Source organism: Cutaneotrichosporon cavernicola (genome assembly GCF_030864355.1).
Source record: "Cutaneotrichosporon cavernicola HIS019 DNA, chromosome: 3".
In the NCBI taxonomy this organism is placed as follows: Eukaryota; Fungi; Basidiomycota; class Tremellomycetes; order Trichosporonales; family Trichosporonaceae; genus Cutaneotrichosporon; species Cutaneotrichosporon cavernicola.
In genome coordinates this window covers 2,148,196-2,172,970 of record NC_083395.1, presented here as the reverse complement: position 1 = coordinate 2,172,970, position 24,775 = coordinate 2,148,196, and the positions used below count along the sequence as shown (strand labels likewise).

The 24,775-nt window shown below is 58.4% G+C and overlaps 8 protein-coding genes across 8 annotated transcripts; 4 read left to right on the top strand and 4 right to left on the bottom strand.

Moving 5' to 3' along the window:
* Window positions 1–62: 62 nt before the first annotated feature.
* On the bottom strand, window positions 63–864 carry CcaverHIS019_0308130 (uncharacterized protein; the record flags this gene model as incomplete). Its single annotated transcript, XM_060599301.1, has 4 exons — window positions 63–417; window positions 480–579; window positions 747–767; window positions 810–864. 4 exons carry the CDS (start codon window positions 862–864, stop codon window positions 63–65), a joined length of 531 nt encoding a protein of 176 aa, XP_060456008.1.
* A 270-nt stretch (window positions 865–1,134) lies between these two features.
* On the top strand, window positions 1,135–2,544 carry PRE6 (uncharacterized protein; the record flags this gene model as incomplete). The annotated part of the gene is made up of 7 exons (XM_060599299.1): window positions 1,135–1,156; window positions 1,274–1,302; window positions 1,352–1,402; window positions 1,451–1,577; window positions 1,737–1,987; window positions 2,045–2,221; window positions 2,323–2,544. The coding sequence occupies 7 exons, from the start codon at window positions 1,135–1,137 to the stop codon at window positions 2,542–2,544; spliced, it is 879 nt and encodes a 292-aa protein (XP_060456007.1).
* Window positions 2,545–3,170: 626 nt separating this feature from the next.
* On the top strand, window positions 3,171–3,925 carry CcaverHIS019_0308110 (uncharacterized protein; the record flags this gene model as incomplete). The annotated part of the gene is made up of 3 exons (XM_060599298.1): window positions 3,171–3,472; window positions 3,504–3,665; window positions 3,697–3,925. The coding sequence occupies 3 exons, from the start codon at window positions 3,171–3,173 to the stop codon at window positions 3,923–3,925; spliced, it is 693 nt and encodes a 230-aa protein (XP_060456006.1).
* An 86-nt stretch (window positions 3,926–4,011) lies between these two features.
* BET2 (uncharacterized protein) lies at window positions 4,012–5,178 on the bottom strand (the record flags this gene model as incomplete). Its single annotated transcript, XM_060599297.1, has 5 exons — window positions 4,012–4,233; window positions 4,266–4,498; window positions 4,575–4,766; window positions 4,814–5,081; window positions 5,116–5,178. 5 exons carry the CDS (start codon window positions 5,176–5,178, stop codon window positions 4,012–4,014), a joined length of 978 nt encoding a protein of 325 aa, XP_060456005.1.
* A 1,107-nt stretch (window positions 5,179–6,285) lies between these two features.
* CcaverHIS019_0308090 (uncharacterized protein) lies at window positions 6,286–7,603 on the bottom strand (the record flags this gene model as incomplete). Its single annotated transcript, XM_060599296.1, has 4 exons — window positions 6,286–7,221; window positions 7,257–7,391; window positions 7,427–7,505; window positions 7,545–7,603. The coding sequence occupies 4 exons, from the start codon at window positions 7,601–7,603 to the stop codon at window positions 6,286–6,288; spliced, it is 1,209 nt and encodes a 402-aa protein (XP_060456004.1).
* An 813-nt stretch (window positions 7,604–8,416) lies between these two features.
* On the top strand, window positions 8,417–17,553 carry FMP27 (uncharacterized protein; the record flags this gene model as incomplete). Its single annotated transcript, XM_060599295.1, has 11 exons — window positions 8,417–8,662; window positions 8,771–9,556; window positions 9,595–13,088; window positions 13,124–13,341; window positions 13,381–13,606; window positions 13,644–14,409; window positions 14,445–14,725; window positions 14,761–16,081; window positions 16,118–16,672; window positions 16,707–17,303; window positions 17,341–17,553. 11 exons carry the CDS (start codon window positions 8,417–8,419, stop codon window positions 17,551–17,553), a joined length of 8,703 nt encoding a protein of 2,900 aa, XP_060456003.1.
* A 77-nt stretch (window positions 17,554–17,630) lies between these two features.
* On the bottom strand, window positions 17,631–18,566 carry CcaverHIS019_0308070 (uncharacterized protein; the record flags this gene model as incomplete). The annotated part of the gene is made up of 3 exons (XM_060599294.1): window positions 17,631–17,972; window positions 18,034–18,402; window positions 18,489–18,566. 3 exons carry the CDS (start codon window positions 18,564–18,566, stop codon window positions 17,631–17,633), a joined length of 789 nt encoding a protein of 262 aa, XP_060456002.1.
* Window positions 18,567–19,987: 1,421 nt separating this feature from the next.
* TRS120 (uncharacterized protein) lies at window positions 19,988–24,715 on the top strand (the record flags this gene model as incomplete). The annotated part of the gene is made up of 7 exons (XM_060599293.1): window positions 19,988–20,740; window positions 20,777–21,427; window positions 21,469–22,408; window positions 22,445–22,853; window positions 22,890–23,555; window positions 23,590–24,344; window positions 24,378–24,715. 7 exons carry the CDS (start codon window positions 19,988–19,990, stop codon window positions 24,713–24,715), a joined length of 4,512 nt encoding a protein of 1,503 aa, XP_060456001.1.
* Window positions 24,716–24,775: the final 60 nt, after the last annotated feature.

The window sequence follows — 24,775 nt, the reverse complement described above, 5'->3', positions numbered from 1 at the left end:
TCGGGATCAACAAGTTACAATCGCCTGAGCTTCCTGTATGCATGTGACTCTAATATACGTTACTACGCACCCTTGAGGGGATACTTGAGCCTCTCGAGTTTGTCAAGAGCAGCGTCGTTGGACCTTTCGGCCCGACGCTGTGTCTCGACGCTGAACGCCAGCAGCTCCGGCATTGCGGCCCGCAGCAGTTCGGGGATCGGCACGCGGCCTACCTGGAGCACGAAACTCCCTACAAAGAGTATAAGCTGTGCGAGCACCACCAAGTGATGGTACCCTGCCAAATACCGGCCAACGACCGGCAGCCGCTCGGGAGTGACGGAGAATGGGAGCAGGATTGTCTGGGCAAGCGTGACAAGGACGAGAACGGTTGGCGCACTGGACTCGCCACTCCTGTAGCGGTGAAGCTGACGTATGAATCTTGTGTCAGCTATGCGCTGCCAACGAGAGGGTGGTGATTGATGCTGTGTCGGAGTACTCACACAAACAAACAGAAGCCTAACAGCGCATCCAGATACATCCGCCCGGTCGCCTTGTCTTTCTGGGCGTTCTTGCGCAGCGCTGCGATCTCGGCTTCCTGTTCTGCAGGTCAGCTTCTATCCGTTACTCTCCAGGAGGTTGCTGAATACGCCTGCTATCTGCCTCCCTCTCCTGCGCCTCCATCCTCATCTGGTCCTCTGTTAACTCTGGGACAGCAACATCCGTCGAGGCTCCTCAACACCTCATCCGGCGCGACTTGGGGCACCCACCTTCCTCGCTGATAGGCCGCACTGCTGTCAGCTCACCGAAACAGCACACACAGCTGGACATACCATCCTCCGCCTTCTCCTTCTTGACTTGCTTTACAACGCGCTTCCGTGGTGGCATGGTGGGCAACGAACAAGGCCAGGATACCATCGTGCTCTATGCTACCTCCACCTGCATTCGATGACGGACATGAGAAGATCTCCGTGAAGTGAGCGGAAGCAAATGGTCAACGCTGACGCTCGCTCTGTACTTGTCGCGTCGCAAGCGTCATCGAACTGGAACAACATCCTCTGCCAGCACTGCGTCGCGACTCGTCGTCGCCCACAACTTCAACCTCAACTGCTCCACGAGCAGCCTCTTCAAGTTTTAGCAAGTGCGGAGTAGAGAACCATGTCGCGCTCCTACGATCGTGGTGAGTACCTTACGCACTCCGAAGATAAGTGCTTCCTCCAACGTCTTCACTCTCCTCGGCGTTCTGGTTGCGCACCTTCACGGACAGCTGGAAGGCTTCAGGACAAGCTGACACAAGCCCTCACGGTCTTCTCGCCTGATGGACATGTACGTCGGCTTACTCATCCCCTATTTGGGTCGCGCAACTGACAATCAGCTGTTCCAGGTCGAGTACGCGCTTGAGGCCGTGCGTCGCGGCACTGCTGCGGTGAGTGCTTTATCCAGCTGGCTGGTGTTCCTTCGTAGCTTACCGCAGGTGGGCGTGCGTGGCAAGTCGTGTGTCGTGCTTGGCGTCGAGAAGAAGTCGACGCTGCAGCTCCAGGATCCCCGGACGGTGCGCAAGGTTGCCATGCTTGACGATCACATCTGCACTGCGTTTGCTGGTGAGTAGATGCGTGTGTGTCTGGCGGTGGTGGAGTGGATACTGTGCTCAGCTGGGTTGTTTTCGTTTGAAAATCAAGTGCCACCGCAAGATGCCTGTCTATCGTTCCAATACCTTCCGCTCGCATGCTCGCCGACACATGAACTCGCGCTCACCGCAGGCCTCACTGCCGATGGCCGCATCCTGATCGACAAGGCGCGCGTCGAGTGCCAGTCGCACCGTCTGACAGTCGAGGACCCCGTCACCGTCGAGTACATCACCAAGTATGTCGCCGGGATCCAGCAGCGGTATACCCAGTCGGGTGGTGTGCGCCCGTTCGGCATCTCGACTCTCATCGTCGGCTTTGACCCTAACGACACCAAGCCCCACCTCTTCATGACCGAGCCCAGTGGTATCTACTCTGCGTGGAAGGTGCGTCTGCGTCCCCCAAGGAAGGAATCGGTCAAGAAGAGCTCTAGCTGACAGCAGGCCTGCGCCATCGGACGCGCGTCCAAGACTGTGCGCGAGTTCCTCGAGAAGAACTACGTCGAGAACCTCGACCGCGCGGACACGATCAAGCTTGCCGTTAAGTCGTTGCTCGAGGTCGTGCAGACGGGTGCGAAGAACATTGAGATCTCTGTGATGGAGCGCTACGGCGTCGTGCGGGTGAGTTGGAGTCGCTGCTGGTTATTCAGGTTGCTGTAGACGTGCAGGGTCAAACTGGCCGCAAACGCTACCCCCACTCGAGAAACAGCGCTAACACGCAGAGCCTGGAGCAGTCAGAGATCGAGGCGATCGTTGCTGGCATCGAGGCCGAGAAGGAGGCCGAGGCTGAGCGTAAGCGCGCCCGCCTCGCGGCGACTCAGGCTGGCCAGGCATCCATGTTCGCGACCGCGCTCTCGGGCGCCGCGACCGGCACGAGCACCCCTGGTGGCCCAGGAGGGGCAAGCGGTGCGACGGCTCCGGGTGAGGAGAGCGGTGTGCAGTAGTCATAGGGTGGCCAGTGGAGCTGCCGAGTAGTGCGATAGACTTCAAGATGTGACGATTAGCAGAGCATTCCTGTGCCAGTGCGACGGACACGAGACGACCAACCAACCGTGGCCGAAGCCGAAAACCGTCTATGTGGGTGCCTGAATGAATGGCAATAGTGAGTGACGTACGTCGTCCATCTCAAATGCAATCTACAGTGCATGGGGTCCCGAGGGCTCCGTCGTAGTTACTCATATTTCTCACTTCTCAAGCCATGCTGACTTGGGTGCTGGAGCAGGCACGCTTGTTTCAAAGCAGGCGATAACTGACCGGCACTCCTTGCCACCTCGTCGTACTTACAGGTCCTCTCGCTACCCACTTACGCACCCGCACCCTGTATATTCGCGCTCTTCACAACCCCATCGCTCGCACGTTGCTTCCCATCACCACACGCTCTAACTAACAATGGGTGACTGGGTATGTCCTCTCCGCTTCCATCTATCCTCCATTCTCCTCCTTACTGGCACTTTGCTCCTCACCACCCTCCTTCTCATCAGCGCCGATGACGCCGGCGGCACAATCATAAACTGCAGCGACCATGACCTGCCCGCACAATCCCACATGTCCTCTCTCTCCCGCGTATCCAATGCACTCCCCGCACCATGTCATCCCATACACGCCCCTCATCCGCCCGCGCCCGTTACCCATCCCCGCGCCGCAATGGCCGGAACCAGCACACCTGGCCCCACAAGTGGACTGGGCCCGTCCGCATCCTCTCGACCCCGGCCCTCTCCAGACCCCAGCCAAGACCACAACGACTGTGATCGTCTGCGCTGACACCAAGCCCGACCGCCTACGCCGGCTCCAGCCGCTATTTCTGATCGTAACGCTCCTCCTCGCCGTCATCGAGGGCTGTATCACTGCCTTCCTCGTGTCGCGCAATAACAGGTACGTCTTCTCCTTTCTAGACTGACCCCAGCGATGACTGGTGGGTGGGCAGCTCGCTCCACGGCCGGACAAGGTTCCTCCTCTTCACCTCGTGGTGGACCGTCGTGTTAAACAGCATCTACCTGGCCTTCTTCTTCGTCTCAGGCCCATGGTTCTCGAGCGTCCTCTCCCACATCATATACGTTGGCTTCACGTGAGCAATGGTTCGCTGGCTCTGACATCAGATGGCTCTTGTGGCTGAGTGGCGCCGCGTCGTTCACCCGGTCGATCGGTGGCGGCAGGCATTGTGCAGGTGCCTCGTCAATGCCGCACTGCAGTCTGAACATCGCTGCTGAGGCGTTGGCATGGGTCGAGTTTATCATCTTCAGTATCTTCCTTACCATGATGGGCTTCGTGGCCGGCACGATGGCCCGCCGCGGTGACCGACTCTCGGCGTCAGAGGGAATGGTCTAACCTGTGCGTCACCTGCTCGACCTGCCCATCTTGTACCACACGTCGCGTACCAGGTACTCCCTTCTCATACAATCATATTATGCACTCTATACTGTCACACTGTCACGGCTATGACCCAACCGCGACCCCGTCGTGTACTCTCTCTTCAGGCCGCGCGCAGCAATAACCTCCGCCGGCATGCAGTACAGCGGGTCCACCTCCCGCAGACCAGGGTATCCGAGGAGAGACAACCCAGCGAGCCCAAAGACTGTGTGGAACACATCGACCCAGTCGCCCGGCCGGTCGGCAATACCCCCATCCTCCGTGTCCTGCCGTCAGCTCACCCATTGTGAATCAGTACCTGTGCACTGAGGATGAACGCGATCAACTTGTCGCGATTGATCCAGTGCAGCTTGCCGATGATACTGAGCGCAGCCAGGTTCCACCACGAATAACACACGTCCTCGAGCTTCTCGGGTCGTCCGTTCAACCCTCCATTGGGAAGCTGGCGCTCGCTCAACCACCAGCCGAGTAGGTCGCGGTCGACTCGGTCGAGTTCGCCCAAGATGGCGAGGGCAGCAACACAGACCCAGACTAAGGTCAGCGAGTTCAGACCTGTAGTCACCTTGGGCACCGTGGCTTTCTGCGCCTGGCTCGGCGCCGAACGCGCCATCAAAGTTCATGCTGCCCACAATGTTGTCCAGCACCAGTTTCCTCCCCTTGCCCCCATGTACAAGCTCGAGAGCATCGAGTCGTCCGAGGAGCGAGAGCGCCGACACGAGGATGTACGAGAAACGCGTGTCTCGCTCGCCGAACTCGTCGCCGGCCACGCGGCCATCAGTGCCAACGAGGGAGAGGAGAACTGGTATCAGCCAGTCAAAGGCAGGTAGATGGACGGCCCATACTCACACTTAACAACACGCTCCGCATCAACCCGCTCCAGCTCGTCCTGCATAATCAACACCTGCAACGCGCTCAGCGTGGCATGGATGTGGGCGTCGTGTCCCGGATGTGCGCCGAAAGCGCCAGCCGTGTCGTCCCAGCAGCTCATGACGTAGTCGATCATCGCGTCGCGCGGGAGCGCATCCTTGTGTCCCATGATACACAGGGCTGTGAGGCCCCAGTATACGCCGTTCAGGCGCAGGTGTTCGGTCAGGTGATACGCCAAGTCCTTCTTCTGCCTGTCAGCAAAGGCGGAGGAGGAAGCGCACCTTATCGAGCTGCTGGATGTACTTGACGTGTAATGGCACGTCGAGGGGCGTGGAAGCTGGCATGGCTAGAGGGTGGCGATAGAAGATGAGTGAACTTGGCAGTGAAGATGACGGTGGTGGAGGGCTAGTTGATTTGGTTCCGTGTGTGGCGGCTGATGCCACTTCCTATCCCCTTCTGTTGTCAGACACGCGTAGCAGTGGTCAGCGCCGACGAGGTCTTCTCGTCCCTAAAACCGTACAGGATTTTGAATTGAGTACCCAAGGCCATGTCCATCTGTGATTGTGATTGACTCACTGACATCCCTCCAAGTCTGCCATTCACATTCCTGGTCTCCCTCCTCCCCACTCAGGTCACACAAAAAGATTCACTCAAACCAATTGCAAACTGTAAGATTGAGAATATTCCTCCTAGCCGACTCGAACGACTGACCTCGACATTACTAGTGTCGCGCTCTACCAACTGAGCTAAGGAGGAGATGATGTTGCGCTGATGTGTTGGAAACTGCCCGTTGAGTTGGCCGCAGAAGTGCCACCAGCCTGGAATTTCGCCCCCCCACCTCCATCTATCGCACAGGCCACTTCCACCCTCTGATATCTACCTAGCCCGCAGTACCGTTTCTATGCAACTACACATCACTCCTCCACACGGGCTACTCCGGAAGCTACATTCCTGCATCCCGGAGGACCTCCAGCTTCAATCTGGAGGCACAACATCTAACATGATGACCTTGTTTTCGCTGCGTGAAGCTTTCACAGCTCAGTTACCAGACTGAGCACAACCGACAGCAGGTCCCATGTTAACCAAGCCCCCCGTGCGGGTGTTTGAATCACGGGCCCCAGACGGGTAGACGCTAGCTGAGATATCCACCTGACCGGTTTCGTGGTCCTAGAGCTGTTGCGATGTACTTGCCCCTCGGTTCCAGTACCAGTCTCATTGCGGAGGGAGGTGAGGCTTGAAGCAGTTGAATGGGTTTCGGAGGTATCCCTGCCATTGTGCGCTCCTATGTGTCGCACGCACACAAGCCGCTCCCTTCTGCAACCTCGACGGCTGGGTTTATTAACATCTGCCCTCTTAGTCGACAAAGGTAATGTGGGCTCTCGCTGAGGCATCGTGGCCTTATATACATACAGATAGCCAAGATAGATATTAACACTGGGCGAAGCCAGTCCTCAACCCGACTTGCGCACCCACCCGCACTCTAGGCAGCTCCAGAACCCCATCTCACGCGGACCCGCGCCACAGAACTCGCACCACCAGCCGTCGTCGGTATTCTGCGCGGGACGCGGGGACTCGCACGCCTCGCAGCGGTGCGCAGACAGAGGATTGATTAAGGTGCAGATGCCACATGTCCATGTGGTAGGAGGCTTGGGAGGAGGTTTGGGTCGAGAGGCTGAGGCAGAGACAGGGACGGACGCGACCGGCTTATTGCCCTTGCTACTACTTGGCTTGGTGTTAACCGGAACGGAGGGCTTCGGATTAGCGACTGCCGAAGAAGGACGGGATGTCGGCGGGGTACTGGCCGCCGAGACAGTCCTCGACGATGGTGTCGACTCCGCGGAAGACCCTCCAATGGCCAAGGTCGGACGCTGACGTGACGGTCCAGGAACGTCCTCAGGATCGTCATCGACGACGATTGGGGCGTCCTTGGTCCCAGTCTCGCTCAGCGAGCGCTTGTGACTGGGCCCAGCCTCCACTTGGCCCGTCGCGTCCACGTCGGTTGCGTCGACCACTATACTCTCCTCCTGTGCTTTACGCGCCTCCTCCTCAGCCTCCTTCGAGTCGACCTTGCATGTCTTGTCATCCTTGAGCCGGCGCCCGGCTGCCTCCGCTACGATCTCGCGCATGCTCTTCCCACCAGTCCCTGACCCGCCGAGCACACCGCCGCGGCCCATGACCTTCTGCTGCTGAAAGCGCTTTTCTGCGGCCGCAAGCCCGCGCCGCCGCCCCTCGTACTCGTTCAGCCGTGTGCCCTGCAGTCGGTTCCCGTCGCTGTGGAAGCCCTCTCCAGAGAACCCCTTGCGCTTGAGATCGTAGTACTCCTCCTCGAGCTCGGCCAGAAGCTTGTAGAACGACGCGTCATGAGGCCCATGCACGATGTGTGTGAGCTTCTGTCAGCTCACCCCGGTTAAAGTAGTGTCACCTCATGCAACATGACAAGGACGAGCTGTTCAAAGTCGTAGAACCCTGACGGATTGTCGGGAGGACGCAGGCGTAGGTTAATACGCTGACCGTGGTTGATGTTGATCCCAAGTAGCGAGGGATTGGCGGGAAAGAACTGCTGTCAGGTCCATCTGTTAGCAAAATGCTCACCTCGCCGAGCACCCCAACCTTCCACCCCCGCTTCTTCATTATGGGCTTGACTTGACTGGCGATCTTCTCGAGAATAGGCCTGGAGTCAGTTCATAGCACCAGAACGAGAGCTACTCACGTCGCCTCTGAAGCCTTGGGCCGCCCAGGGAGATGGGCGAACTTGCCGATGAGTGACATGGTTCAGGAACTGGCTGTTGCGCTCCAAGAGTAGGGTTGCAGTTACGAGTCGAAGAGTTGTGAGAGAGTGAGATGTGGGTTCGGGAACATGTTGTGGCTTGAGAAGGGCAAACGCTTTGTCAGCGTTGAGGATGGGGATGGGATGGGTGTGCGCCCTTCATCCAAGGTGATCCACCTCCACCGCGAGTTAGGGAGTTAGCCGTCCGGGCGTGAATGTACGGAACTAAATTCGTAGAATTGTCAAATTCTATATCTAGTCCAAAATGTGGAGGAGTGGAGGAATGACGACAAAGGCATGGAAGGGAAGGCGGCCGAGGTTGTACACGGGCTGCATCGATCGTCACCTAGAACCTCGAGGTCAAGTGTACGTCAACGAGTCAATAACGCCTTCACTTTCATCCCACATTCATTCACTCATCCCAAATCTCACTCTTCGCTGCATGCTGGTCATCTCACACTCTCTTCTCATCTCCGTCAATACCGGCACGGGACTCCATTAAAGCCACCTGGCTTTTGTTGTGAATGGCACTTGGTAGGTGGTGATCCGCAAGATGTCAGCTGCGGCCAAAGGCTACGCTCCCCTCTATGGCCTTTGTCTCTATGGCCTTTATTGCTGATTTCGGCATCTCGCGACTCAACCAGTGAAACATTCATCTCACGCTTCATTTGTATTCTAAGGATACACGACGCTCACACGTTCACAGGAAACTCGTCCTTAGGTTCCGGTCTTCGTCATTGCTCTTCCCATCGCATCCCCTGCTCCGCCACTACATTTCCATCAGCATCCTCCCATCGCACTCCGACTTCGACGCCATGACGTGGCTCACGCTGCTCATCTGGCTCGTAGTCGTCGCGTTCATCGACACCCGCTTCGTCCTCCCATGGGTGGTCCGTCTGGTTTCCAAGTTCCGCATCACAGCGTCAGAACTATCGTTATTCCGGGTGCGCGACTTAGGATGGTACATGAAGGGCCAGGACAAGTCGACAGGCCCCAACCTTGGCGTCGAGTTAATCAACTGGTCGTTTGGAGGCTCAACGCCTGGAAAACTCACCTTCAAAGTCCAGGGTGTGTCCATTCGCATTCCCAAAACGCAACCAGACGACGGCAGTGACAAGCCACCCCCAATAAAGGCAAGCCCCAGCTGTGGGAATATGCTGACGCTGTAGCGCAAATGGCAAGTCCCATCCTGGTTCAAGCCCGTCGTCGATTACTTCCTCCACCTCCTACTTCACCATTGGATTGCCGTCTTGGACTTCCTCTCGGTCCACCTCACCGACATTCGCATCATCGTCGAGGAACTCGACGACGTCGAGATTCGCATCAGTGACGTGCGACTCGCGTTCGGGGAAGATATCTCAGTGCCGCCGGCATACCAGGACCCTCTTCAGCCTGACGAGTACCATGCGCGGAGGTCATCAACTCCAGACGCCGCGTCGGGGACGCCCCGGGCTCGCCGACATGCGCCGTCGCCATCAATCACACAGATGTCCAAGGCTGTGTGGTCGCACGCTATTGGTAATGCCATCGGCCGAATGGCTTTCTCTCTGCGCGTGCAAGACGTCACGGTCCTGCTTCCGCGCCCATTGGCAGCACCGGCGGAGGAGCTGCCACAAACGGAGGAGAGCCATGCGGCGCTACCCTCTCTCAGCTCTGTCCTCAGGAACCGGAAGAGGAGAAGCAAGGTCGACGCCGCCCTGCGGCCCTCGCCGTCCGGATATCAACGAATTGCGTCACTGGAGACTCCCTCCATTATCCTGTTGTCGCTGGGCATCGGCCCTGCGACCCAGGTCTTCGACAAGGACAACCTTCGTGCGGACGTGCAGCTCGGTCATCTCCAGCTCGGCCTTGAGGGTGTGGAAAAACTCATTGCTATCAATAAGGCTCGCAGGAAGTTGAAAAGCCCCTCGAGCAACACACGGTCACGGGTCTGGACTCAAGGCTCCTTGGCTAGGGTAAGTCACTCCATGGCTTGATGGGTGCTGACAATCAGCGAGTTGTTCGTGCACTCGAGTCTGTCACCACGTCCTGCGAGAAGGCTTCCGTGTACCATGCCCTTCCATTGCAAAAGCCCGACATTCCTTCTGCTTCTTCCGCAGTGTCCGAAGCGAGCGAAGTGAACGCGCCTGGTCTGGCCTTGTCGCTGGACGTCTCTGCGTTGTCCATGCGTATCGCGGCCACTCACTCCGGTATTGATCCGCGTATGGGCAAGGTCTTTGGTACCAGCCAAAAAAAGAGTTCGCGTGTCCACGGTATCACGGCGTCGCTGTCGTGGTTGGCAATTGAGCTGCAGTGCGTCGCACCTGGGGAACCAGCGGACGACAAGTCCCAGGTGGCCGCAATTCGCCAAGCCGACTTCGACGTACTCACCACTTGGGCACCCGAGGGTTTCGAACGTCGCGAGGCGCTGTTTAGCGACGATCCCGAGCTCTCCATCATCATTGCTCGCGGTTATGTGGCGTCTCTGGGGGTGTCGAGCGATTTGCAGCTCATCAGCGAGCTTTCTCGCTCTTGGAAAGACACCCACCCTGCCAGCTCCGAGGCAGTGCTGCCTCCCTCAGCTCCAAGGACACATTGGCCCAAGCCACCCCGCGTTCGGTTTTTCATTGACCTTGGGCACATGTCTGTGATTATCGCGAGCAGTGCAGCTGAGGACTCGGCGGCAATCAGTCTGTCGTCAGATGGTATCTCCCTCGGTGCGACCGCCAATTTCGATGACCATGGGGCGCCGTCACCTTCAACGGATGAATCCCCGTCTCTGTCCGCTGAGGATGATAGTTCGTCGACGTCGTCCATAGACAGCGAGCGTCCCACCTTCGGCATGATGGGGAACGGCTTTGCTGCCATCGAGCCGATCAATCTTCGCATCGTGCTTGGCACACAGAACGAGAAAACGTACGAGCTCGCCAAGGTCGGCCGCATCCAGACCAAGGTTATCGGGCACATCTCCGGCTCTTGTCGCACCTTGCAGTCGGGTGTGGATGACTACCGTCTTCTGCCCAACACGCTCGCGACCGACGTCGAGGTTGTCATCGACGATGGCGTCAAGATGCAGCTTTGGCATCCGGATGTAATTAATGCCCTCATTCACTTGGCACGCCTGAAGCAACCTGCGGCAGTTTCCAAGACCTCCAAGCAGCGCAAAGACCCACTGGACATCCTTCCCGGTGGCCTGTCCGTTCGACTGGCACTCGGCTCGGCCAGCATCTTCATTGGACATCAAGATCTCAACCCCACGTGCGACATCTTGCTGGCGCGAGGTATCTTCCTCCAGACCACTGTCGTGTTCGACTACGCTCGCTTTCGGACGATGAAGGCTAGTGGCAGCGCCCGACACTTGAGGAATCTGAAGATGCGTGACCGTCTCAAGCTCTTCAAGGACGTAACGGCGTCGGCGTTCGACCATACCCACAAGCTCGAGCATCGCGGGGCGCAGGCGGCGCTGTTCTCCTTGTTGCTCCGCGAGACGGGTGTCAAGACAGTCTTCAATGGCGAAGTCTTCGTGGAGAACGGAGGCACCGACCGGCTCATGGACCCACCCACTTCAAGCATTCCAACTCCACCGCCCGCAGACCCCGAGTTTGTGGCTTGGGGCTGGACCGGAGGACGACGTCGCGAGAAAGCGCCGCGCAAACCTCATCCCAGCCACGTCCCGCAGGCGTACATTTCGGCATCTCACCTCCTCTACGTCCCGCATCTCCACTTCACTGCCAAGGTACATCAGCCTGTGCCTCAAGAACCGTCACAGGTCCAAGTTTACGGGCGAGTCGAGTTGCTACATGTTGTTACGCACATCTCCGACTTGTACTGTGTATTGATCGCGGTACACTCTGTGCTGGAGATCGTGAGCGCACTCAAGCATTCACAAGAGCCTTCAGACGCCAAGGCAAAGGCAGACCGATCTGCACTCACCCACGCCGTTAAGCGCAGTATACCGTTCACCGTCGGACTGGCCGTCCACAAGGTGTGGCTGCACATCCACTTCCCGTTACAGGAGCAAGCCTTCATCGCCATGGAGAACGTCGGCGTGGAGCGCAGTCTTGACAAGCGGACTACCGCCAAGTCCGATTACGTGGTGTTGTACATCCAAAACGAGAGGCAGCCGGGCATGTGGGATGAGCTCGGTCGCATCAAGCGTCTCACGCTGGCGGTCGACCCTTCACACAGGGTGAACATCAGTGCGATCGCGTTCCGCATCCGCATCCCATACGCGTTCCTTATGTCGCAGCTCATTTTCAACATCAACATGGCTGTCAAGACCACCAAGCTCATCCTCAGAAACTTGCGCACAGGCAACTTCTCACTTTACAAGAAGTCCGGGCCTGAGCCCCCAAAGAAGCTGCCTCACATCCGCATTCAGGTCGACCTGGTCCACTTCGAGGCGCGAGATCATCCTGTCGAAAACACGCTCAATCTCGCCAACCGCGTCGGTCTCTACGAGCAGAAGACGCGCCTCGACCTAGACGAGCTGTTCGAGCAGAAGCTGGCCATTATGGCGGAGAACGGGGAGGGCACTCGATCCCATTCCAATCTCTCGACCTCACAATCGGTCACCGATGAGGAAGCGCGGTATCGTCTGGACTGGCATTTCTCGCGCAACTGGGTTCGCCGCATCCGCCGAGCCAAGGCTGAGCAGAGACGCCGCGAAGAGTTAGCGCAGAGGCGCTTACTCATCTCACCCTGCAAGCTGCCCATCCCGGTCCTCGAGCTCGAGCAGACGGTGCCCCTCTTCCGCTTCTCGTTCGTCGGCGTCAACGTCACCTTGGCGCCTCCCAACAAGTCGCGCGCCCAGCTGATCAAGTACATGGGCGACGTATCTGCGCCATTCAAGGACGGCGTGCAGTTCTCCCTCATGATTCCTTTCAATCTGACGTGGACCATGCTGGAAGCCAAGGTCCAGCTTCGCGACTATCCTCTGCCCCTGCTACGGATCTTACCGGGTCCAGACAAGACGGCCGGCTGGCATGTCACCACGCTCTTCATCATCGCTGAAGAGCTGTCGGATGACGACTCAACGATGTTCTTCCCGATCGAGATTGTGCCCGGACAGTGTGGCCACGACACGGTCGGGCCCCTTATCGTCAACATCGGTAAGGCCATCATGCCTACCAAGACGTACGCTCGTCCGATGATCAAGGTTCTCTCCCCTGAGGCTACGAGATTCACCTGGTGCAACTCGTACAAGCCTGGCATGTCCGATTTGACGCGCATCTTCGAGACCCTCAGCAATCCTCCACTGGACCCGTCGCCGAAGATTGGTTTTTGGGACAAGCTCCGTCTGGCCTTCCACTGGCGAGTCATCCTAGACTTCGCCAGTACCGTGCGTTGGTACATCAAGGGCAGCCAAAACCCGTATTCCATCACGGGTTTCGGAGCGGGCTTCGCTCTCGTCTGGCGTCGAAACGTGTGCATCGAGATTGGACAGCCGAACGCCGAGGGAGAACTCGTACAGGTCATGGCTGACGAGTTATTAGTCAGCATACCAGAGTACGTTAAAGCTAGTCGCCTGCAGCTGACTCCAGCCTCAACGAGCTCCAAGACCAAGCAGCGGTTGGCATATCGGACGATCAGCCAGAGATGGATGAAGACGAAGCCGATAGAAGACTCATCGAAAGACGAAGTACAAAGCCGTGTGCCAGATTCCTCAACGGCGTTCGCTTTGGTCTCGGCTTCGTTTTCGAGCGTACCTGTCGGCCTTGGTCCTGTGACAAGTGCGGTAGCACGCAGAACCTTCTCCATCGTCAGTGTCGGATGTTCGAGTTCAGACCCCACAACACAGTCGTTCTCAAGCACCCCAAGGTCGCAGAACGTCTCGCGATGGAGCTCGGCCACGCCTTTGACTCGTACGAAGGCTTCCGGTCCGACTACATCCACTTCTCCGTGTCTCTCGTGGCTCCACGCGAGGCAGGTGGTGTTGAGCCCATGGCGACGGGATCTGCGGCCATAACGCACAGCAGCATTCACATGAACCCAAAGGCGTTCGCGCACTTTTTCAACTGGTGGAAGTACGTGTTCACGCCTGTAACTGTTTGCTAACTACAGCTTGTTTCGGAGCAAGATCCCGGCGCCAATTCGACAGGGTAGAGCGTTCCCAGATAACCCGCGGTCGTCACAAAGTTTCGGTGCGTCGCTGGCGACCATCAAGTACAGATGCGACATCGCGCCAATCTACGTCTCGCACATGTACAGCGTCTCCTCTGAAGATATGTGGACCAAGGGCCTCGCTCAGAGCTTGGGCTTCAAGCTCCGTGCTGCCCGGTTTCGACTCGACGGCCATCAGCGTCAGCAAGAACAGCGGCAGTATAGCGAGGCCCTCAAAGGAGTCAAGATTGTCACCCATAAGCCGTTCTACGCGGCCGACCTCCTTTTGGACGAGATCACCTTTAAGGGCATGGTTGCCGGCTTCAACGAGGCACATATCTATCCTGACAACCCAGCTCTGGATACCACTTATCCGCACGCATCGGACCTCTCAGAGGAGGGCAAGGTCTGGTATAACTACTTCGATTTCATCGACGCCGACCAAAAACCATTTGACCGTAACCCTCGTGTGAAGATTGTGCACATGGGCGACTGCCCACATGTCTTCCTCTCGCGCCGTGTCAAGGCGGTGGCAACTACGCCCAACGACGAGTTGCTCAATCTGCCGCCAGGCAAGGAGGCGTCCAAGTTCGGACACGAGAAGACCCACATCTGCTATCTGGGCGCTGCTCTCGGCGTCGGTCCGATGCAGTCGCAAATTGCTCAAGAGCGTGTGGTCTTCTTGCAGGAGATCCTCAGCAGCTTCACCGAGGAGGACAGAGAGAACGTGAGATCCGCGAAGTTTGCGACGCTGACATGAAGGATCCCCAGCATGTTGCTTCGATCAAGCACCGCATCAACATCTTGGAACACCACATTGACGACCTTGCGCAGACCGAAACCCGCCACATGGACAACTCGACTCTGGGCCTTCCCGTTGAGAAATCTGGTGACGATGACGGAGAAGACGAGACAGTGTTCGACAACACGCTCCATGTCCACAATCCCCGTCTCTTCTTCAACAACGAGAGTCGCAACGTGCTCTACAAGTATCTTTACGCCAGGAAGAGCCGCAAGCGAGAGGAGTACACCACCTCTTATGCGTGAGTGTGGTTGACGCGAACACTGCTGATTACAGTGCGCTGAGGGCTATCCGGGACGGTGTGAAGCAGCGGCGGCAGCGGGCGGCGAACGGTTTGAGCCGAGACGACGTAATGGACAATGTCCCCGGGGACGAGGTCGCCGAGCTCCTTCGAACACTGGAGAAGAGGGCTGAGCAAGGGCTGTCAGCACGCTTCAAGATCGATGATAGCTTCTTGTCGCACCAAGGCACAGCGAAGTTGCCAGCGCAAGGTCTCCCATCTGACTGCGCCGCGCATCCCCAGTGGCGCGTCCTGGTCCTCAAACCGCAGATCGCGCTTCGCTCCACAGCGGACCCTGCAGCTGTCGTCCTCGTCACGTTGGAAGAGATGGCCATGAAGGGCTACGTCGTTTTAGACACGACGGCTGCCGACTCGGTGGTAAGCGAGGTTCTCTCTCGCTCGTTCGCCGTTTGCAAAGGGCTTCAAGCCTTCTATCCGACCACGGAGACGATGGCGAGGTCCACCACGGGGGCGCCAAACTACAGGGAGATGGACTTTGTCCCGCTCGAGATCTTCCTCGATGCGAAGAGTGAAGCGACCGACTACGATCGTATAATCCTTAGATCCGATATGGGTCTCGCTTGGGACGAGTTCAACCATCTTCGAGCTGCACGGGGCCTCGAGTGGCCCGAGACGGTGAATGATTTTGGCGATCCCATCGAGCATCTTCGTCTTCACCAGAACATGACGTCAATCTGCATGCCGATGCTCACCGCTACAGCCAACGCCACACACTGGACGGCGCTGTACTATATCATCACCGACCTGATGATGTACACGCTTCCTGAAGAACGGTTGAGAAAGCAGAAAGTGGATGGCTTCCTCCTCAAGTTTGATCGCCGAGACCGCGACCCACAGCAGCTGATGTGGAACTTGTTCGTTATCCAGCAGCACATGCGCGGCTTAGCGGAGTTGCAACGTGGTTACCAGGCCAATCTCCAGAGACTCACTGTCGAGGGCAAGCGCGAACTGTTCAACATCCGCGCCGATTTTCTCCAAGAATACGAGACGCTCAACACGGTCTTCGACGTTATCAACCTCAACAGATCGTATGAGGAAGCACGCGAGGCTCTGCAAACCCAGAGTCAGATCAACGTCGGTGTTGGCAACATTGCGTGGCACATGTTAAAGGACGACGTCAAGCCTCTACTGAAGCTCAACATGAAGCACGCACTGTTCGCAATGGACCACAACCAAGACGGGTCGACAGACTGGGCGATCGCAGTCGCGGACCTCGAAGCCCTCAACAGCAACGCTGATGCGCTATTCACTGAGGTGCTCACAAAAAGCTCCAAGGAGCTCAGCAAGATGAAGATGGTATGTAAAGTTGCGGCAATATACTGACACGGCCAGCATTCCAACTGCTTCATGTCGGCCTCATTTTCTACCCTCCCACAGGTTGGTGGCATCAGTATCATCAAGGAATTGCAGGCCTTCCTTCACCCAGTGAGGTTCCGTCTCGAGCAGAAAGTCGGAGCAGCCGTCATCGACTACATCTTCAACGACAAGACCAAGTCGCACATGGGGAGTAGTGGTGGCACCGCCGACAAGGATAAGCAGCCAGAGAAGACCAAGCAATCCGACAAGGGCAAGCACGCAGACAAGGGCAAGCATGACAAGGGCAAGCACTCAGACAAGGCCAAGCAGCTCGGACCCAGCTGCTCCAGTGCGAACAACGTTGCAGCTGTGCCGAACTCAACCGACAGCCTCACGTTGCCGCGCAACCAGTCGCAGATGACTGTGGGATCTGGACATTCCGTTGCGAGCACCTGCCCGCCTCAAGGTGACCAAGACAGGCACGACATGGACGGGGACGTGGACGCTGAGGAGATGCGTCGCCGCGCATCCCAGAACCGAACTTTCATGAACGTTGTGATTGGGTCAATCTTTATCGCCTTGGACTACAAGGTGGGCAGGCGGTATCTGGCACGACTGACACTAGCGTGATGAAACGAGAAAGAAGCACGGCTTCGTGCCCGAGATGGCCGACTTCAAGCTCACCGTCCCCGACCTTACCTACAAGGACGAGGTGTGGAGCGGCAAGGACTTCCTTAAGGCCGTTACACGTGACCTCATCCGTTCGGTTTGGTCGCAGAGAGGCGACCTGATGTCGCAGGTGATGAAGAAGACGTCGGTGTTTCGCTCCAAGAAGCACCTTCGCCACATTGCTGGTATCAACCCCGATGTGGAGAAACTGAGCTCGCCCAAGTCTCCTCTACGGTTCAGTGTCCAGCCGTCGACGCCATTAGACATGGACGACTATGAACCGGCGCCAGAGGAAGGTTCGTACCCAGCAGAGGTGGCTGCTGGTTCAAGCTCGAAAGCCGCGACGGAGGACATGACCCCGCGGAACACGCTCGAGGGCACCGTTACGCCACGCACGACAGGGAGACGACCGTCGCTTGGCGTCGCGAACAGCAACGGTAGTGGCAACGGCAACGTCGACGGCGGAGACGCGGACGACGAGGGCGATCTACCAAAGAAGCGCACACGATTGTTTAGTCGGTTACGCAAGCTTAGCAAGGGGGAGGACGAGAAGGTGAGTTCTCGTTTAATTGATCGAGGACTGACGGCAGGCAGTGGTGACGCCTCAAGTGCGCACAAGACTTGGGTCTGTGAGCGAAGGAGGGTACGCCTCACAGATGTCGCAGACGACGCCGCAGCAGCAGCGCACCGCGTCGGCGGACTACGGTGGCGGGGCGAGTTTGCGGTCATCGCGATCAGCACAGTCGTCTACTTCGCGCTTGACGCCAGAGGTAATACAACGACAGGTCAGCAAGGGAGGTTAATATGTAGGAGGTTGTAGCCATATTTGCATCTATTTTCCTATCAAGAAGTGGAAGTGGCTATACTACATACAGGGTATCTAGAGACGCGAAGGGGTGGCAACGGATCCACCGTCGATGGGGACGATGGTACCAGTGACCCACTCGCCCCCACGACCCGAGAGCCATAGGCAGGCGGCACCGACGTCCTCGGGGGTGCCGATTCGCTGGGAGGGGAGAACGCCAGCGATATGCTGCTCGGCGGCGTCGAGTGTCGCCTTCATCATCTTGGACCGGAAGGGGCCGAGGGCGAGGGCGTTGACGGTCACGTTGCCGGGGACCTGCATCGCGAGGTGGCGGGTGAGCTGGTGGAGTGCCGCCTTGGATGACGAGTAAGCATAAGTCTCCATGGCAGGAACAGTGAGGCCGTTCACCGAGCCGATCTTAGGTCAGCATGAGTGAGCTCGGAATGGGCGGATTGGGGGGTCAGCAAACAGCACTCACGTTGATAACACGCCCGACACCGTCACGGTCGGCGCCCTTCTTAATCATGGGCAGCAGCGCCTGCGTGAGCGTAAACACGCGCTGAACGTTGAGGGTGAACAGCTTGGTGAAGGCCGCGTCCGGGTACTCGGCGAGGGGAGCACCCCAGGTCGCGCCCGAGTTGTTGACGAGAACGTTGAGGACCTCCTCACGGTTGCCGATCTCCTTGGCCAGGCGCTGGCACTCGTCATACTTGCTCAAGTCGCCAGCGATGGCGATACACTTGCCCGGCCCGCGGGCAGTGAGCTCAGCTGCAGTGGCTTCGCATGCCTTGGCATCGCGCGAGGAGATGTAGACCTTAGCACCGTTGGCGACGTAGGTCTCGGCGATCTGGGATTAGGACTGGCGAGGGGAAGGAATAGTGAAGAGGTTGAAGGGGTATGGCTCGGCACAAACGCCCAAGCCAACGCACTCACCATCTCGCCGACACCGCGACCACCGCCGGTGACGAGGACAACCTTGTCCTTGACGTTGAAGAGGGAAGAGGCGTCCATGATTAAGGTGTTTGAGAGAGTGAGATTGGAAGGAGTCGCATGTGGAAGGCTCCTGCTTATGAATGATTGTGCAGTGGTGGTTCAGAAATGTCTTATGGCCGGGTATGGTACCGATGCCGAGCCGGAAGTGGGCCAGTTGGGGGCGGATCAGGAAATAGTCATGCGATACCCAGGCAAACGGCCCTTCTCCTTGACCAGTCTATATCCTGCTATATCCTGACCGGAAATGTCACGAGGGTCTCACGCGATGTCCACATGGATGATACCCTAGTTACTAGTGACCCTTGAGCCCAGATTGTTCCTCGGGCCTCGTTGCCTGTGTATTACCAGGGTTCCTAGTAATGAGGTCATGGCGGTCCGGCGATTGAACTTGGTGCAATGAACAATCTCTCCACCAAAGGGAAGACAAAGCATTCATTGAGTAGGCCCCAGTCGCCACCCAAGCAACAGTTTACCGCAGATCGAAAGCTACAGGCTACCCGCTACAGGCTACAGGCAATAAAACCAGTGGCGGAACGTAAATCAGGCCTGTTTCTCTAACTCTCATCATCAACAACCACCACTTGACCCAATCAACCAACTCGCTACACCAAAGTTGTATACACAACTCTCTACGCCTTTCCGCCCACTACTACCCTTTCTCACCCACATCTACAAACAATGTGCCGCCGCGCCGTTTGCCCCAATGACGGAAAGCCCACCTGGTGGGGCTGTGGTGAGTTTCAACCCATCCCATCCCATCTTTTCTGACGACAGGTAACCACATCGAGCAGGCGCTCGCAGGCGTCCCCGAGGCCGACCGCTGCACCTGTCCCCACGAGCCGGTCGAGGGCAACCCCACAATGAAGGAGGTCAAGAAGCGCACCGCAGCCGAGGCCACCGCATAAGCCAGCCCTACCCGCTTTATTCGCTCTACGCGGACACTCTTTCCTCTAGCCTTGTATGCCATGTCACATTGATCATCACAGCCTACCCAGGCAGCTGTCGCTACCAGAGCCATCTCTACGCCAGCTTGCTTCACGTTTGTGCAATAAGGACAAATATGGGAGATACTGGGTCAGACCCTTCTGGGCGGCGGGTCATCGGACTTGTTGCAGAACATCGAGGTTGACGGTGTCTCACAATGATTGAGCACTCGGCCATGTTCAGCTTTATCTTTGGCCCATCATTTTGCTAACTTGTAAGACGAGAGCGGGTTCTTTTGATAAAGGCACAGCTCAGGATTCGGTTCAACTCTGTCACGTGGACACCTCGTGAGGACTCTACCCTCACCACGCCAACCGTCGCGCACCGTGGCATGCCATGACATACGTGCCGCGTTTCAAACCTCATCTCGACTCTGGACGTTATCCAACACACCCCATCTCCCGCCCGTTGGCGTCCCTCCTCCAGCCTTCACCTCTGACGCGCAAGTTGTCGCAATGAGCACGCCGGCGCCGCTCAGCGCCCTCGCCGACCCAATGGCGCTGGCCCGCCTTCAGGTCCTCCTCGTTCCAGTGCATCGCGACGGCGCCGAACCCCTCCTCGAGCCCGTGTACGAGCACTGGTCCCAGCTCTTCCGGAACCACCATACACTGCGCGGTGACGAGATCGTGCACGGAACCCAGGGATCCCCGGCGCATCGACGTGGGGTACCCGAGTCGCCGCGCAGCCGCTTCCTTCCAAGCGCACCAGGCTCGTCAATCTCACGCGCGGCAGGCGCCAGTACCGTTCAGCTCGCGTTCCCCTCCCAGCCACCTTCAAAGCACCTGAACGCACTTAGTTTGCTGCGCATGTCGGCATTCCCTCTCGTCGTCATCGGCATTGGCGTTGACGACGCAAATGGCTACTCTGTCGGTAACGAGACGCCCACGCAGGACAAGACGGCCGCGGCGCAAGCGTGGGCCCAGACGTTCACCCAGGTTCTCGCAGGCATCATGCCCCCGACATCGGCGTTCCCTCTCGTCAAGCGCCTCGTACTCGTGCCCTCCCAGTTGTCAGCGGCCGACCCACGTTCTCCGGGGCGGGACACCCCCGGTGCGTCGTCACTGGGTACACAGCGGGCGTCGATTACCCGAAGCGGATCGCCCACCTTTAGTTTCATCCGGCACGCGCCCTCGGAAGGTGGTGACAGCTGGGTCACCAAGCTGTTAGGAGAAGCTGTCGGCGAAGTGTATGGCGAGCTCGGCGAACTGGTGAGGTAGATACGGCGCTCATGCTCCTGACCCAAGGTTGCATCACTCGAGTCTCAGGCCGGCATGAAGACGCTGTCGAGCACGCTCCTCCCGTCTCTTTGCGGCATTCCGGAACAAGGGAACACAGCGACACCTCGCTCCTCCATCCAGTCTCCGACGTCTGGGTCAGCGAGCCCGAGTCACAGTCGCCGATCCTCCGGTATGATCAGGACCAACTCGATGCCGGCGGTCCCGACAATGACTAGACATCCTTCCCGGACGCTCACGCCTGGCGGCCGTCCCATCTCTGTCCAGGGGCCATCTGCCCCTCCAATCCAGTCAAGCACGATCTCCCCCGCCGCACCTTCGCCGACGTCAGCGAACCTCTTCAAGCGCTCGTCGATGCTCTCGTCCCCCTTCAACCGCGCATCCTCTGCCGGTACTCCCGCTGCCAGCAAGGAGAACAAGGACTCGATGAGCGTCACGCGCCTCACATCGGCTCCCCTGACTGGTATCGCTGGCGGTCGTCTGCTCAAGCTCCTCGGCGACATGTACCTCCTCACCGGCAAGTACAACGACGCCATCATGTGCTACGACGAAGGTGCAGAGAAGTCGCGTGTCGTTGGGGACGTGCTGTGGGAAGCATTGGCCCGCGAAGGACGAGCGGTCGCCGGTATCGGCGAGGCTTGGGAAGGCCGAGACGGATCTGTGAGTAGAGCGGGTAGTCTTCAAGTCCCGCTGACCCGCAGACACACTCTACTCCATTCCCGTCATCCCCGATCCCGGTCGAGATCTTGTCTCACTACCTCTCGGCGCTAGCATGTCTGTCACGCGCCCCTCTGCCGTTCCCTCCCAGCTCGACGATCCTGTCTCCATCACCTCAGCGTGATTCGTTGTCCCTCCCACCCCCTGTCGCACCATCTCCAACCCAAGTTGGCACCGGAGAAGGGCTGCTCGCCTACCTCTACAGCGCGCTGTGTATCCGCATAAGCCACTTTGTCCTCACCATTTTTGCCGCTGGCGGCTGGGGCTCCATCGCTGTCTCGTCCCTCATCGCCCACACCCTCCCCCGTTCCTTCCCGCCCCTGGTCGAGGATGGCAACATCCGGAGCCTTCGCACGCGTCATTTAGCATTGGCCCAGCTAGCCGCTGAGTCGCAATTAACGCGCCACTCCATTCTGGGACACGCGGAGGCTGGTGTCGCGTCGTTTCGAAAGGCGATGACCAAGCCAGAGCAGCTCTCTGTGTTTGTGGAGGTCGTCCGCATCGCACGGTGGCTCGAGATGGGCCGCAAGGAGGCCGCCGCTACGAGAGAAGTCCTCAAGCTCGTAGCCGCGATCGTCGTCGAGGGCCGCGAAGAACATCGCCGGCTTCTGTCCCAAACTGTTGCGAGAGCACAGGGTGCCGATTCGTCCAGAATGGATGGTGCGGCGGTGTACGGCTTGGGCGTGACGATCCCTGCTGCGGTGGCTCGCCGAAAAGAGACGGCCGACGGTAACTGTGGTATCGCCGAACTCGTTGAACGCATCTGCGCCGTCCTCGGCGTCGATGTCCTATCATTTGGCGACCCTCGCAAGGAGTACGAGGTCTCAAGGCCGAGAGAAAATCGGGACGAGCCTCACTTTGGCTGGCCAGAGCTCCAAGTTGAGGTCATCAAGGAAGCAATCACCATCGCCGAGTCGCTGCCAGGTGAGTTGCAACACTGTGGGTCGCTTACACCGTCAGATCAGCTCAGCGTCGTCCGCCTCTGCCTCTCGGCGCTGCACTCGTTACATCCGTATCTCAACCAGTCGAACCAGACACAGCTGTCCAAACTCTACGTACAGGCGATTGCCACTCTGCGAAGGCGCGCCATAGAAATGGGGCCACTTCCGTGGTGGATTCCAGGCCGCATGGTGCTCAGCGTAGAAATTGCCAGCTTGACGCCTAACAAGGTGCCATTCGAGCACACTCGTGCGGAGATCGTGCCAACAGACAAGAAGAAGGGTGCCAAGGACCCGTTCCTATACAATCCTCGCCTGAAGGCTGTAGAGCAGGGCAAGACCGTGCTGGTTGCCAACGAGCAGGTGGACGTTTTCGTCACCCTCCGAAACCCGCTCGCGGTCGACTTGGAAATCCAGGACTTGTCTCTCCTGTGGGTGGATTGACATGTGCTTACTAACTCCTGCAGGACTTCGGGATCGCCGTTCGTCACCAACCCCTTGCCCCTTGTGCTCCCAGCGTTGTCAGTCCAGACGGTCCGCGTTACTGGCAATGCGCCTGTGCCCGGCGCACTCCAGGTTCGCGGCGTCAACATCCGCCTCGCGGACGGCTCGTCGGCCGAGTTCCTCGTTCCCATTGCGGACGTCTCAGGAAAGAAGAGTGGGAGCAAACGCCGCAGTGCCGCCCTCGCAGACCTCGCCAAGGTCAAGAGGCAAGGACTTGAGGCTCGGAGATCGGTTACCCTGGGCACGGATGCCATTCCTGTCTCTGAGGATGACAGGCAGTGGCTCGAGTGCACCGTAGTGGAGGAGCAACCTCTGCTGTGGATCAAGAAGACGTCACTCAACCACGGCACCGTCATGCTCTACGACGGTGAGACGTCGGTGATCCGCATCACTGTCGAGAACAGCTCGGCTGTGCCCGTCGACTTTGTCAAGCTCTCCTTCGAGGACTCGGTCACCCGTGAGGCACAATACCTCCTCTCGGACGGGGAACAAACGCCGCAGAAAGCGTACGAACTAGACTACGACATCTCCAAGCAGCCGGTGTTCACGTGGGACAACACCGCGCCCCTTTCTATTCCTCCCGGCGGCCGAGCGACGCTCTCGGTTCAGGTGTTGGGCAAGGTTGGATGGTGAGCTCCATCACTGGAAACAGCTGACATGAAGTACGGACGGCACGATTCACGTCAACTACGGCTTTGTGAACCGCGCCGAGTCGTCGGGCACGTTCTACTCGCGTCGACTGACGTATCCTGTGCTCTTTACAGTGTACCGGACGCTGGAATGTTTCGCGCTCGATCTCGCCAGCATGCGGAGCGACTCGCAGGCCGAGGCGCGCCAACGCTTAGCGAACGGGACCACGCCGAGGTCAACCAAGTTTGCAGCCTCCAGCGACGAGGAGCTTAAGCGTGCACTTGCCCGCGGCGACGACCGCAGCGTGCTCTTCTGCATCAACTTGCGCAACGTCTTCAGCGTGCCGTTTGAGGTAGCGCTAGCAGCGGCCGAGAGTGAGAGTGGGTCGGTGGTGACGCGTCTCGTCCCGCCAGGCGCGACGGAACGGCTCGTCCTTCCGATCCAACGACAGTCCCTCAGCGCTGAGCTGCGCGCACAACCGATCCCATCTGCAGGGCGGCAGTACGTCGTCGACAAGAAGAAGAAGACGGCCGACGAGCTCGCCCTCGAGCGCGAGACATTCTGGTACCGTGAGCGCCTGCTCGAGATGGTCAACGTCAGCTGGCGCGAGCCCAGCTCGCTCCGTGCTGGCCGCCTGTCGCTCCGCGAGCAGTCGCTCACAACCGTCCACCTCGACGCGCTGAGACTCAATGAAGTAGCCGTCAGCCTCTCGGTCATTCCACGCAACAACGACGGGCCTAGGGCCATGGACTTTGTCGACCTCCACATCACTGTCACAAACCACCTCGGTGAGTTGGAGATTCAGCGCAAACTGACAACAGAACGCAGCCTGCGCCCGTATGTCCGTCTCGAGGCCCTCCCGACCTCCTCGACCGATACCTCGTGGTCTGTCCCCGCCCCGCCCCCGGCGCCCCGCCGCTTGAGCAGCTTACCTGCAACGCCGATGCCGCTGCCCAAGACGGTCGCATTCGACGGCGTGCTCGCCGCCACTCTGCCTTCTCTCGGGCCAGGTGACAGTGCGAGCCACACCGTCGGCGCAATCCTCCTCGCCTCGGGCTCGTACACTTTCCGTGCTGCTGCCGAGGAAGTCTCTCAGGCAGTGGCGACTGCGCCTCCAAGCATTTGCTTCTCCCCCTCGGTGACAGTTCACATCCCCTAGACTCTACTCTTCATGGTCGTAATCTTCATACCCTGCATGCACAACCCATTGTATCAACAC